A 15982-nucleotide genomic window follows, 5' to 3' on the forward strand; every position below is an offset into this window, starting at 1 on the left:
AAGCAAGCAAGACTTTGAAAAAATATTTTTCCAGTTATAAAGCCTACAAGAGGCAAGAAGTAAGTAATCGTCAGTAACACTATGGAACATATCCATAGGTAAATAAGTCAAGTGACAACTCTTGCTACATAAGTTTTGCCAACCATTATTCTAGGCAGATTGTTAGACTAAGCTTTAGAAAAAGTAGATTTGAAGTAATTAAATTACAATTCCTTATTCAGCTTTGATTATTGTGGAAATTACGTGTTAGGAAAATGAAATAAAAGTATTTAAGATATGTTCTAATTTTCATGGTACTTTGGTCTTTTAAGCAGGCCTGTAATTCAATCAGATGCAGCAATATAGCTGCATCTGATTGAATTAACCAAATTGATCTACGATTTAGTTAATTCAATTTTGCAGCAAACTAAACTAATATCCAGAGAGGAAGTGCCTAGTACACTTTTGATAACCATGAAATAAAAACACTTCAGCATAGGTGCAACTCGCAGATAATTGCTCATGAAGAATTGCCTCATCTCTCATAAAGATGGCTAAGAGAGATTCCTATATTGCACAGCATAAAAAGGAATGAAAGTATCCGTTTTACTCAAAGCAAATAGTAACTTAAACAGTAAGATTATGATTTGAATTAAATCTGAACATACATTCAGTTTTATCCTTATATATGTCTAATGTCTATGTATGGCTTGTTGTACGGCTGTAGTATTACTATTATACCTTCTTATAATCTATCTTCTTATAATACCCCTTCTTATTGGTATTATGATGATGATTATTCTGTTGCTTTGCATGCACACTGGGAGCTTCTGCACCAGAGACAAATACCTTGTGTATCTAATCACACTTGGCCAAATAAAGTATTCTATTCCATTTTGTATTATCATGGAAAGACAATTACTGGTTTATTGTAGAGCAACTTACTTTCACAGGTTATAGGCCTAAATTTAACACTGATTATCTTCTAACTATAACTACACAAAAGTTTAAACAAAAGATACCATACCAATGAAAAGACAAAAAGTGAAAAAACCAAATTGTGTATACAAAGCCCCAAATTGCCAGAAGGGATGTGTAAGATATAACAGAAAAGACAAGACTGTTGCAATAGTGTTTAATACATTTGTCTCAGCAGAGAAATAAGGAAAAATCAGATATTAACTTATTGCTGTAATACAGTCCAAAAATATACATTTGCTACAAGAATACTACATATATTCTGATGGCAATAATTGGTTGAAATTGCATGCAAAGTCACATAATAATTTCTGCTGCCCACAAATCAAAATACATTAAAAAGTTTTTTCTGGTACCTAATGATATATAAATGGCTTGAGCAGTAAAAAAAAAGGGGGGGGTGTTACTTACCCAGATTCTAAACATTTTAGAAAAACCGCAAATGAGTTATCATCACTCTACTAGAAGTATTATTAGGTGTTACTACCTGGATTACTGATTTACAATAAAATAAATTGCAATCCAAAAAATTTAGGATGTCTTTGTTGTTGTCTCTCATACATATACTGCAACCTTCAGCTATCTGATTCTTTTTTAGAAATTACAGAACTCCCAACCAGTATTGGTTTCCACAAATTCTAGTTAGAAGCTGTGAGGCTGGGAAAGGCTGAGTAACTAACATAATCTATCTAGCACTCTTTATAGTTCCCATTCATTTAACTAGGAAGAAATGGCTCAGAACTCCCAGGTAATTCTGACCTTAACTAACTGGATATTCAATAAAAGCAGCTTCTTAAAATAAGAGCCAGCAAAATAGTATCTGTACTTCTCCTGTTCAAAGTAAATAACCTCTGGTGTATGCTGTTGCTTTTTAGAACTTCAGCAGAAACTAGTAACACTTATCTAATGGAGCTTTATAAGGTGAATTTTCAACTTTTAACTTGTTTTCAGAAACCTCTTTTTTCACAATATGTATACAATTTTATTCTTTTATCCTTGAAGAAACTTTGTCATCTACTTCTCTCTCAACATATCTGAATCAAAGGCCAAATATGAAGGGTACCCCAGTTACCATGGAACATACTATCATGATCTATTGACATCCTTTTATCCAGCAATTTAAATGGCTTTTAAAAGGATCAGACAAAATGATTACATATAAGATTAACAGTTACTAACCATGTTACTATAGCACAGCTCTAAATGATAAGACAATAGAGAATTATAGCAAAAGGCAATTGCTCTTTCCTGTTTACAGACTAATACAATCATCTAATTGGTTCCTATAGAACAGGGGTGTCAAATTGGTGGCCCGCAAGCCAGATGCGTCATGTTCAGGCCACCCCCACACCAACTCCACAAAGGCAAAAAAAATGCAATACGTCACGATATATCATGTGACATGACCGAGTTTTGACACCTGTGCTATAAAATAATGGGCAAGATAGGCCTTAACTTTACAGTGCTCTATTCTTACATTCTTAAGATAATACCATCATGCATTACAAATTGCACCTTCTCTGGTCAGAAGTCACAAGTTTAAAACTGTTAGTTTTTAGAACTAGAACTAGAATTTAGAACTAGTCTTCAAAGGCATTACCATAGAATACACAAGGAAGTGGTATTCCAAATACCACCATACAGCAGGATTATTGAAATGCAAAAATTATCTACCAAGATTACAAGTATTTAAATGGGAACAGTACACATGGCCAAACTTCCTTTTACATTGCTAACAAGCCAACTTGTTTCATACCTTCTATTTTCCCATATTAACTACTAATTTCCCAAAAACTGAGGAACTTGTATTCAATTCAGGGACTCAAAATACACACTCATTTAACTTAAGAAGTGCCTTGAAATAATTACCGCATCATGTGAGTTGGATTAATTAGTCTCTTGGGATTGCGATGGATATGTCAAATAAAAAAGGACAACTACTTTGAAAAAGCAAACTCCATGCTGGACATATTACAAAATGAATTAAATGAATTAAATTGCCAATATGTTAATATTGCTACACTTTGTCTATCATTTCTGATCACTGTACCAAACCTTTTCTTAATAGAATATGAGGTCATGAACTGAAGTTGAATCAGAAAAGATCAAGTATAACAAAGAAGGCAGATTAAATTATGAGATTCACAACTATAAATAGTTGGAGTTTAGACAAATTTTAAAGGCCACAAATGGCACTAATCGTGGTGACTAGATATCTTAAGTAAAAACAAAACGAAAGATCAACCTGCCTTTTAATGTTGAGTTGTTTAAGAATACAAGCAGAAGAGGCCTTTAATTTGACCCAGGATGGGTCTTTCCAATCTACATTCTTCTCCCTCATTTTATACAGTTACTTTTATAAGACATTATCCTCCATACAGAATTTTAGGATTACCAAACTTAACTAAACATCATATTAAGATAAGCATGTAAGAACTCTCAATCAAAATTGGGTAAAAGGTATCTGCCTTGTGCCAACATATACTATGGATCTGCATATGTTCTTGATTATTCTAACACATGGGATTCTAAAGCATCAAGACTGAAGGATAGAACCACGTATAGAGTGTAGAAGGCTCTCCTCACAGTAACATTGTCTAAGATTCTCTTTTTGAGCTCAGACACCTTGGACAGAATCCATACAAAATTTCATACTTTGTTGTAAGAAGTTCCCTTTTAATTGCTAGCATTGAAGGGGCAAAATACCCAAGATCTACTTCTGATATAGATTGCCTTCCATGTCCAAGGAAGGAAATTAAAACAGTGTAAGTATTTTTTGAGGGGTGAAAGCCTTTGAACAATTTACCACTGAAAACTGAAATTTCAAGGAAAGATTATATATTTAAAGCCAAAGTTTCAACCAATTACTGATTGAATAGATGAGCCTGAGACAAACAGATTTAGGGAAATTTCATCTCCATTTAAATTTAAATTAAATATTACTTTGACTTGGAATGGTGGTTATCTGTAATATATTGTTTCTTTAGTCCAAAGAATCAAAATATTCCTGGAGACAAATAACATTTAATAAACACCTGTATCCTCATGACAAACCATTCATCAGTACTTTGTTATGACTTTCCATTGCTTTAGTCACAACAATTCTAAATACGATACAGATGTTAAGATTGCCAGCTTTTGTTAAATTATACAAGAGATCCTGCATGTATGAATGTTTAAGGTTCATGAACACTCTACCAAAGGTATACATCCTAATTTTAAAAATGTGCTCGATGTATTTGATATACACCTTTAGCAGGAATTATTAGCCCATTTGCAAAGGAAAGGTAGGGAAGAAAGTTAAGGAAAGTTAAGATGTTAAATATCACCCACCAAACAGTGTATATAGCCTCCATGAGATTACTCCTGAAAGAATGTAGCCCTTGCCAATAAAAAAAGGTTTATTTTACATCATTCAACTTTCAGTCACCCAATGACAATATTCTCATAAATCATTATTATGAGAATGAGCTTCCCCAGCAACCAAAAAGCAAGTGTTTTACAATACTTACTAGGTAAAATTTAAATCTCCCCAAAACAAAATATTTAAAGGGGAAAAAAATATTGAAAATTAGCAAATGTAAATTTTTAGGAAGCCTCCAGACTATTTTCTACAAAAATGCAAAATAAAATGTAAAACACAATGCACATTCTTGCAATGTGATACACAGCACTTTAGTGTTTTGTATTCAAATAATTGTTGACTACCTCAAACAGTGCATACCCTGGATAAAACATCTGTTAAGACCAATCCTACACACATTCATCTGAATCTCCCTGGACTTTGATCAGAGTACAGGACTAAATTATGAAGGCAACACTGAACTGTGATGAAAGTAACTTTGCTACTGATTAAAGGAGAGCCTGCTCTAATGCATTCTGTTATCACTATCTGTAACAGGTGCTTGTCAACATGTACATATTGAGGTCATATTTAAGCTAAAGGCAATCTTAGGTACAATAAAGCTAGCTCTTTGTGGATTTAGATCATCCACACAACCATATAGTAATATTAAAAACTGATGGTAAATTGGAGCTATATAGATTTAGCAAATGAGATAGTGTTCATTGTGTAAAGTCATTCAAGAATGTGTCCTCAGAAAACATGTTAAAATATTTCCAGTGAAATCAAAAGTTGTTCAAATATGTATAGCTCAGGTAAAACAGTTTCTGCATTTTTCAGTTTTCGTCCAAATTGAACAGTCTTAAAATGAAATGAAAGGGAAAATGATGATAAAACAATGGAATTGGTCATTTGTAGAAGAAGAAATGTAACTTATGATGTATTCCTACAAAATCCACATTGGAAGCTTCTGGAAAATTAGAAAATGGTCACTAAAACTGCAGTTGCTGAAGAAATACTTTGGCACTATGAAACAGAAGAAATAGGATTAAGTGGGGAGCCCATTTGGGTAAGTACTTTATCCAGCCACTGAAGAGGCCCATGAAGATGGATTTCTATCCAACACGGGGTGCTTGTAACATCTTGTCGGTGGTATTCTGCTCCCCATCCCTATAAAGAATGATATGTATTTAACTAGATTAAGATTAGACACTGAAACAATTGATTAATACAACAATTTCTATTTTTTAAAAAAGGATTTGGTTTAAAGAGTGTTAGCTTCATGCTTATCTCCATTCCACTCAACAAAAACATGTTATTTAAACCATCAATCCCTAATGTCTTCTAGTTTTGTTGGACCACAATTTATATTTTTACTTATGATGGACATGATAGCAATGCAAAACTACAACCTGGCAGAAACCCCAGTCAACACTGACCACTCATAAATTGTACTGGAATTGTGATTAATCTTCCCCTAAATAGGTACAGATTCCCACCCCATTTTTCTTGTGGGGGAGCGAAAATACTATATATCATTTGGTCAATAGAAAGAAGTGGGTAATCTTCATCCTTATTTTGTCCTCCAAATGAATAAAACGGAAAGACATATATCCAACTATTCATATACCTTATGGCATACCATATCACCTTATGGCATTTATCCTACTATCTATACATCCTTATAAGTTATTCATAACAACAAAGAATAATAAATCTGAAGTGCTGAATTAACTCTTAGGATTTGCTAATTAAATATAGCAAAATTTCCAAAATCTATTATATGTTAAAATTGCAGTCATACCTAATACATTCCAGATATTTCAAACACATATAATATCGTAAATAACAAATATGCCACGCCTTACCTTTACAAAACTCATTCGAATTGTGCACATTTTGGTGAGCTCATATACTGCCTCAAATCCGTGATTGACTGACTGAGCTAGAAGCTGAGCAAATTCCTGATTGTTAAAGATTTTAAGACTACAGCCACTGGGAATCTTGCATACAGTTGTAGTGTGAAATCCGTGATGATAATTACAATTCCTACTTTGTACGAATATGCTGCTGTCACTCAGGCATTCTGCATAGACTTCCCCACCAACATAATATAGATGAACGCCTAGGGGAAGGAGAAAAATCCCAAATATTTAACACAGTTAAATTACAAAAATGATTATAGCCTCTTCCTTTCAGCTGTTAGGAACTCTAGCCAAATTTCTATTTGAAAGGATTCCAACTGTTTCCAGTTGTTTAAATATGTCAAGTGTATCATTTCAAACACCAAATATCTTAACCACTAGATGTCCTCATCTTCCTTCACTCAGTACGTGATATAATTATTCAATAAATAAATGATAAACTATTTTTTTCTTGCCTCATCAATTGGGCCTAGTGTGCAGACAAGCTGGTATGGGAGACGGACTTTAGGATTTTAAGTCATCACCAACACTTTGAATTGTATCTGGAAAGAATTTGCATGCCTTGTAGAATAAGTGACTACCTGACTCTGTGGTCTCTTCCCAAAATCCCCAAAGCTTCAACCAAAAACTGTCTACTGTTGACCTCACCCCATTCCTAAGAAGTCTGTAAGGGGCGTGCATAAGAGCACAAGCGTGCCTACCGTTCCTGTCCTATTGTTTCCTTTCATTATATCCAATTAATATAGTTATTACATACTTATGCTTATATTTATGCTTATATATTATATAGTTATTTCATGCTTATGCTTATATATACTGTGTGACAAATAAATAAATAAATAAATAAATAAATAAATAAATAAATAAATAAATAAATAAATAAAATAAGCCTTTAGAGAGTACTGCCAGTTAGCATCCATTATTGCTCACTGCTACTCAATGCTGTTTTGAAAAGCTTTTCAGAGATAGCCCCACGGAAACTGCATTGTAATAAAATCCAATCTAAAATAAATCCATATTGCTTATCTCACTATGGCAAATCTGTGCTTTCATTGAGAACCAATGCAGGTAACAAACCAACTGACATTAAACAATGCTGCCTCCTAAAATTCTACATGCAAATCCTGAAGCACCTAGAAACTACAATCTGATTTTTCTAGAAGATGCTATACCTTGAATTGGGCTGCATTCTGCCAAATCACCCTTTGTTATCACAATTATATTCAAGGATATTTTAGTTGTCTAAATTGTAGACTATACAATTCTATCACCCGCTTTTTCCTTAATTGGTCTTTCAAACCAGAACGATAACTTGTCATGTTTAGCTGTCACTGTCCCCTTCAGCTCTTAATTTTTTTTATTTTCAGTATAACTTGTTATGACAGAGTCAAGATATCTGTACAACTAGTTTAAATATGTACACCGAGTACAAGAGATTAGAAAATAATTAACTATTTGTTTATCACTAAATCGTTAGTGATGAAAGTAGATAAAAGAAAAATTTTGATGCAATGTTTCATTTACAAAGTTGCTAAAATATCAAACTGACGTTTTCAAGCTGAATTGTTCAGATAAATATTTTTCCATGTGGCATAATATTACTCAAAACTGTATGATTAAATTTAATTTATCCAAACTGCAAACAGTCTTTTTACAATCTTATAAGCATACTTCAGGATTACCTTTTCCAATGTGTCGCCGAGTGTTCTCAATTGTTGAGTTACGATTAACATTGGAGAGTAAACCTAAGCAGAATCTGTTTTTGTTGTTGGAAGGATCTGTAAATCCATCTACTAAGATACTGGTAGAAGACGCATGAAAAGCCTCCCCAACACGATTGTTTAGTTCGTAATACACTATTGAACACCAGTGTTTGGGTTCTTCATAGGCCACAGGATGAACATCTACGAACAAACATAAAATATCTGTAATAATTCCAGCATCTACAGCCTCTTGCCTAGAGTATTAAGCATTTATGCATTTTTCTTATTGCTAAAGAACTTCAGTTATATTTCTGCAGAAATCTTCCCAACAGGTAGTACCATCAACAGCAGACTATGTACTGTGAATGTTACTCCAAGATCCTCAATTCATTAGTATAAATATATTAATTGAAAGAACAACAGCAAATCTTCTTAAACTGTTTCAAGAGAGCTTATTCCTTTAGCTAAAATTCAAATTGTGTAAGAAATATTTTTTCTAAAGATTTTCATTTACAAATAAATGTAATACAGAATTGTTACTTTGCACAGCTGGCATGCTTAATATATGCTGAATCATTCAACAGAAGTTAGCTACTCTTTTGAAGAACAGGCCTATAGTTAAATGATATCCATTAAAAAAAGTTCTATCCCTATGAAAAAATAACTTTATGCAGCTACTATTACAGCAAACGAAAGATACTTGTTTTATCTTATCCTTTTCTAAATTCCAAGTAGTTTATTCTCCTTGGCATAACCTTGAACCTTCTCTTATCAGCAGTTTGCAACACAGAAATAAATGCCCTGGAATGCAGTTTCAACTTCTTATATATGGGAATTAACAAGTGTGAAACCCTCAAAATTATCTTTTAACTTCCATTTAAATACACATTTAACCGCAACTTGCTTTTTAGAACAAAATATTTTTGGGTCTGTATTTCTCTCTCTTTTTGAACCCATGATTCAGATGAAAGGGTAAAATGCTGATCAGATGACATTATGCTTCTCTTTCTAGTCAAAAAACTCTCTTTATTTCTAATGACCAAATTCTTAAATGTAACAATCTCATCCCATGTAGACAAGACGGTGTGAGGTGCTGCACTTCAAAAACTAAACAAAAGATGTGACAATAATTTATCTTCTTCCTTCAGATGGTAAGTGGCAAATTATCAAAAAGTTTCAAAATGTTAACAAGTTTATCAAGTCACAAGTTTATCTCACCTCTGCTCGAAATATTGGGCATTATCTGAGGAATTATACTATTGCTTGTATCCATAGACTGTGAAGTATCTTGACCCATTTGGTCTTCAGGAGGCATATATGCAGGTGGTGGTGTATCAGCTACAAATGAAAAAAAGAATGAATATTTGAGCAGTATTAGTACATTTACCTTGAACTATCAGGGTTTTTTTCCAACTATAATCACAACTTGCCTTTTCTGTCATTTTCTGCCTCTTTCCATTTTTGTTTGGAATCTAACAATTTTCTATCATGAAAATGTTCTCTTCATTCTCAGTTGAGGTTTCTCTGGGCCTATTCTCTTCCTTCGTCAGTCATTTATGTCACAATCTATCTTGTTTCATCTAGTTGAAGCTCCGTTTCATTTTCTTGGGATTAGAAAGAAGCACCAGCAGATTCTCCAACTGATATATTAACTTGGAAGCTGTTTCCTTGATATTAATGAGTTCTATTGAAGTGGATTTTAGGATCGGCTATAAAAGATTTCTCATTTTGAAACTTATTTTACTACAGTTACTGCTGCCACTATTTAATCAACTTGAGTACAAATATAGTATAACCTAAATGTAATTCTATTTTCCTCTGATTTTATAATACTGATATTATTCTACTTTTCAATGTTTGTTATACAAATAGTCCTTACCTGGTAGTTGAAATGGGCTAGATGGTCCAGAACTAGCTGGAGAATTTGGATAGGTATTGCTGCTTGGAGATGGTGGGTATGGACTATTTGGAGACATGGGAAACGGAGTGCTGTTGGGCTGTTGGAATGAATCTGGAAAGGTAGCATTGTGTGGCATATGTGGTTCATTGTGAGTTAAGTTTCTAAACTGAACCAAAAGGCTATGCTGTGGGTTAAATTCACTGTGCCTTGGCACCAAGACTGGAGGTAAAACTGAGGGGGGAAAAAAAGAAAACATATTAACATAGTGTTGAAGATTTACACAGGTCATAATTAACTCTTGAGGAGTAAAAGGGCAAAGAAAGCAGCATATTCCAGAAACTTGTTGTTTTCTCTACTTGGAAATGAATTATTACCAGAATGTACAACTTGATGGTCCAAGTTGCTCCATAAAGTCTTGTGGCCCCCAAATTTCCTCCTGAAATTGTTGCTCAATTATAACTTTTAATGTAACAAAAGTGAAAATCATTAAAAGCATGAAAATTATGTCTACTAATATTTAAATTGAATCGTTTTGCCCTGGACTCTCCCCATTTTTTAAAATTCTATCCAAGTTCCCACTAAAGTTCTGGGATTTGAAAACATGCAAACCCTATGAAGATTATGAGTGACCAATCCATTTGCAACTGAACGAAAATTATACAAAACTGTAATGCAACACAAAGCTTTTCTGTATTAAGACAATTGCACAAGATGATTGAACAACTGTGATGTTAAATAATAGAACATATGAAAAAGAAATATTTTAGGAAACATTCTCCAGATTTTCAATGATCAACACATAAAGTACTTTTATGATTACTGAAAGAAGATTAAAAGATTACTATGAAAATTTATCTTATTTAATACAATTATCAAATCAATTGATATTATCACCAATAGTTTCAAATATCATAAAGTTCAGGGAGGAAACAATCAAAAGCAGGGTTCATATATTTCATTATGCCATTATGGATTTTTGTTTTGGTTTAAAGCAATGGCTGTATCAGCATAGTTTGTAGACTATGGTTTATAGACGGCTGTATCATCTATGAACCTGGCTATAACAGGATGCATAACAAATTATGGTAAAAGCAAACCAAGGGTTGATGTAATAATGTGTGATTCTAGTCTACAAAGTATCAATGCTCCTAGATACAATTCCCATGTATCAATTTGTCCCTCCCATTTTCAATTTGCTGGTCCACAACAAGTCAACTATTTTTGTTGGGTAAAGGCATTGAAACACACCTGGGCTTTCCACCCTTTTGTAATGGTATGGATTGATACAAACTTCTTTCTGTTTAGATCCAAAAGGAAATTCGCAAATGTCCAATGGCTTCAGCTCATGATGACTCTGCAAATCAGGCCAACGCCACACACGGCAGTAAATCACGTGGGGAAGGCCTTTGCGGTGTGACACTTGAAGTCGCCCATCTAATGAACGAGGAATTGTAACACATTTGCTGGGTTGTCCAGGACTACTTAGTGCCTTTTCCAGTTCCTCCATGGCTCCTTTTTTCTTTTTTAGTTTTTTTACCAAAGCATCGACTGCTTTTTCTGCCCATTTTTCTTCTTCATCACCTTGTTTCCAGCCCAACAAGCGCTTTACAGCTGGGCTAGTAAAAGAGAACAGACTGGCCATTGAGGTCATTTGACAAGTTTTAAAGCAATTTTTAGAACAAAACTGCTGATTCTCAGACACAACTACTGCAGCAGTAGTTAAATTCTTTTTAATCCGAAGAAGTGATTTTTCTTAGACCTATAAGAAAAATTACAGAACATCAGTTGATGCCAGTTTACCAGAGAAATGAAGGCAAACACAGAGAATAATTGGATAATTTTAAACCTCATTATATTTAATTCCCACATGATGCATATTATTAACAGCCTTTTAATCTGAAGCAATTTTCATGCCATGGGGATAACACTTAAAAGACAAAACAGTTGGTGGCATTAACAAAGGAAGTCTTGTGAGCCAAACTCCTTCTATCATTCACAAAGGCTAATCATTTGGTCAAACATGAAAAAAAGCTTGGATTTTTTTTGTAAAGATAAATGAAAAGATGTTTATTTTAAACTTCAATCAATTTGAAGTCAATGCATGGTATATCTTATGAGAAGATATGTATCTATTAAGACAGCAGTGGAAATACTCTGGTGATGTCTGAGCTGTTTAAATGATAGCAATTAGGCACTGGAAACCCTCTGGTGACTAGAAACTGATAGCAATTAGACATTCTGTACACAAGAGATTCTGTAATAAAGTTCCAGTTCTGGGAAGCCATTATAGTTTCTGAGGTTTTACTCCTACTGTTCCTTTCTGTTAACTCATCCTGGACTTGGTGTTGTGATCAGGGTCATAAAAAGAGAATCTATGTCTTTTGAAGAGACAACTGTGTGGATTTCATTTAAAGGAAAAGAGCAGTGATATGTTCAATAGTGTAAGCAGCAGTACAAAAGTGAGCATTCTCTGGCAAAGGAAGTAGTGAAGCCCCTTGTTGGGGAACACTGCTCAGACCCCAAGAGAGTCAATCTGGATTGCTGCAGAACAAAAACAAAATATATTGCTGAGAGTTACACACAGCCCCTTTTTTGTTACGAACAAGGTCCATCTGCAACTCTCTTTAAAAAATAAAAAGGAGCAAGGATGACAAACGGAACTAATGTGCTGTGGCAACATGTTGATAAGACCTCATAAAATCCCCGAAGAATACTCAACAAGTACAGACATAGACAATAGGCAGCTGGCAAAAAGCAGCACTAAACAAAGAGAAAGGATGTCAATAACAAGTCAGTTCCGTTTCTGCTACAGAAACTGCCAAATATTGTCTATGGGCTTTCTGATAAACTACAGCAAGTCAAAACAGCTAGCCCACCCTGCTGCTTTTTCAGCCCATCAAACACGAGGCATTAAGGGCCAGCTCGCCTTGCTAATTCTCAAAAGATGCGAGAACAATAACTTAGTAGAATAATATGTCTGGCAATCCCAGCTACCTGTTTTTTCAGCTGAGAGAAGACAGCGGCAGGCCGCATGAGCAAAGACAGGCAACAGTTTTTTACCATCTCCATTCGGCATCTCTCTGGATGTGGGGTGGTGAGAAAAGGCCACACAACTAAACAAGAAAAAAAAAGCACATAAAAGAACAATCCAACAACAGCCATCACCAGCCTTACTTCACTCCTCTCGCTAGGAAACTTATCAGGATGCCACAGGTGCTGACTTGGTACACTCTCCATATTATCATAATAGGGTTAAGCTGACAAAGCGCATTTCCTCATTCAGAAGTTTAGTTCTGCCCAAGAGGCAATAAAGGATTTAGGGCTGTTCTCCTCCAAAAGGCAGGTTCATGTGTGTCGGAAATGTACAAGAGTATACAAACGAAGACACTTAACATGCCTGAACAACAAATTAAAGTGCCCCGCTTAATGGCAAATCAGCCAGAAACGGGGAGGCTGAGTAAGGTTGGATTTGGGGGAACAGGACCCCCACAAATACACACCCCCATCAGCTGCTGATTGAGGAGGGCCACAAAAGGCAAGGTTTTGCTTGGCTTGGCAATGCTAATTGCTTTAAAAGCATTAAATGCAATATCGATCCATGTCAGATCGCCCGTTAAGCGTGGGCCAGGCCCTAACCGGGGCATCTCGGGGTCCAGCCCTGGCGGGCCACTCTGCCCCATCGCAGAGTTGGGGGGGGGGATAAGTTCCTACGAAGAGCCCCCCCCTTCCCGCCTCCACCCTGGCTTGCAAAGCGAAGAAGCGGCTGGACGCTTCTTTTACCTCCCCCCCCCCCGCCCCCAGCTTGCAAAAGGCAGGCAAGCGGGCGGGCTGGGCGGAGAAGGATTCCCGCCGCCACTTCCTCGCCTAGCAAGCCACGAAAAGGGCGCCCTCCTCTTCCCCCTCCTTTTGCCCCCCCCCCTCCATTCCCTCCTCTCCGGCTTTTCCAATGGGTTTACCTACCGCCCGACGCGCGGCTGCCGGCCGGAGAGGAAAGCTGCAAACCCCGGCCAGGAGAACCGACAAGAACTGCCGAGGAGGGAAAAAGAGGCGGAGCCAAGGCATGTCAGTCGAACCCAGGGCTCACGTGACGAGGCCATCGGGCGAAACGCGGCTGGTTGAGCCTGTGCGTCACTCAAGCGCCCGGAGCCTGTGATTTGCAGAAAGAAGGAAAGAGGGAGGGAGCGTGCTCCTCCAGGCTTCTGGGGGATGGGAGTGGGGGGGGGAATAGGAGAGGAGGAGGCGGGGAGTGCAGGCCTTGGGTCTATGTGGTTGCTCTTATGCAGCGTTGCGTTCGCAGCGTAACTCGCGTTTTGTTCCTAAGCCTTTGGCCCGGCTAAGAGGCTAGCCGGCTTCCTCCTCGTGATTTCATTGCGGCTCGGCGGCTTGGGATGTTTCGGGTTCAGATGCTTCTGCTCCCTACTTGCCAACGAAGTGATAAAAAAATTAATTTAAAAAAAATGCACCATGTAAGAGCTTAAAAAAACTGCAAAAACTCGGATGTAAAAGCCAATCCGTGGAGAGAAATTAGAAGAGCTTTGAAGGAAAACCCAGACAGCCGCACAGGAAAGTGGAAACCACTGCCAGACGTGTTTCTCAAGCTTAAGAAAAAAACAAAACACAAAAATGAAATCAAAGCTCAGAAGGACAGACAATTCCTGCCCAGTATGTAATGCTGTCCTGGCTGGAAGGATTTATAAAACATGGAGGAACCCATAACAATTTCAACGGTGCTGCACCTGAGGTAAGAAAACTATACAGGTAGTCCTCAGTTTACGACCGCAATTGAGACCCAAATCTATGCTGCTAAGTGAGACATTTGTTAAAGTGAGCTTTGCCCCATTTTACTTTTCTTGCCACATTTTGTTAAGCGAATCACTGCAGTTGTTAAATTAGTAACACGGTTGTAAAGTGAATCTGGTTTCCCTCATTGACTTTTGCTTGTCAGAAGGCCGCGAAAGGGATCGCAAGACCTAGGGATATGGCCACCGTCATAAATGTGAGTCAGTAGCCAAGCATCTGAATTTCAATCGTGTCCATGGGGATGCTGCAGGGGCCATAAATGTGAAAAACGGTCATAAGTCACTTTTTTCAGTGCCGTTGTAACTTTGGACAGTCACTAAGCAAACTGTTGTAAGTCAAGGACTATTCCAGACCATTATATGTAAAAAAACTGGGTCATTTCTTTTGACCCACAGCACATTCCTTGAACATGTGGAGCTTTGGAATCAACAGTAATCACATCTGTTGTGACCTAGACATGCATAGGCAAGCTCAAGTCAAAGTTTTCTTAATCTAGTGTGAACAATACTGTATGATCTTCATGCTAGTTTCGTTGGTGTGTTTAAAGATTATGTATGTAATTGTGTAGCTGTCTGTTCAGACAATCATTTGCACAAATTATATCATTGCAGCCTGAGGATGTCATCCCAGGTCCTGTAGAGCAAAACTTTGGAGTCAACATTGAATACAGGGGTCGTCTCATCCACACAACACCTCCTGTCCAGGGACTCAAGTGTCGTATTACCGCACAACAGTAAGAAGGATCAACCAGTGATGATGAAGGATCAACCAGTGATGATGAAGGATCAACCAGTGATGATGAAGGATCAACCAATGCATCCAACAGTTTCATCCATAAAGCCACAATCCCTCAGTCAAGAAAGAGGAAAAAGAAGAAGATGGTAGGGGACGAGATACTGAACAGCATCATGACTCTATGTTGGAAGCAACTTCAAATCTATACTATAGGGATGTCCCAGTTGAGCCTCATCAACAGCAGGACATATATATGCGACTTTCCTAGCCAGCTTCTGACAAGCAAAGACGAGGGAGGAAGCCAGATTTAATGAAAGACTGCATGATGCACTTAATAACTGCAGTGATTTACTTAACAACCATGGCAGAAAAGAACATAAAATCTGGGGCAACTCACTCTTTGTTAGCAATTGTGGGGTCTAGGAAGAGAGCCTGTGGTATATTCTACTCCCAGAGTTGAGGCAGGCTCCCACTCTCCTGGCCTTCTGAAGGGGAATTAAAACATGGCTCTGCGTCCTTGCTTGTGGAACACAGAGGAACACACAACCTTGGGCTGGCTGATGCCCTGAGTGGCCTTCCTTCAACTTTTAACTAATCTTAACAGCATTTATTTATCCTT

The 15982-nt window shown here is 36.8% G+C and overlaps 1 protein-coding gene across 1 annotated transcript; it reads right to left on the reverse strand.

Annotated features, from left to right (window-relative positions):
- Positions 1-1099: 1099 nt before the first annotated feature.
- SMAD5 (SMAD family member 5) lies at positions 1100-13910 on the reverse strand. Its single transcript, XM_058169671.1, has 8 exons — positions 13789-13910; positions 12823-12941; positions 11077-11587; positions 9808-10059; positions 9147-9266; positions 7908-8129; positions 6169-6425; positions 1100-5470 (listed from the first exon to the last, which is right to left on the reverse strand). Exons 3-8 carry the CDS (start codon positions 11477-11479, stop codon positions 5327-5329), a joined length of 1398 nt encoding a protein of 465 aa, XP_058025654.1. The 5' UTR covers positions 11480-11587; positions 12823-12941; positions 13789-13910; the 3' UTR covers positions 1100-5326.
- Positions 13911-15982: the final 2072 nt, after the last annotated feature.

This window comes from Ahaetulla prasina, chromosome 2, assembly GCF_028640845.1.
Source record: "Ahaetulla prasina isolate Xishuangbanna chromosome 2, ASM2864084v1, whole genome shotgun sequence".
NCBI lineage: Eukaryota > Metazoa > Chordata > Lepidosauria > Squamata > Colubridae > Ahaetulla > Ahaetulla prasina.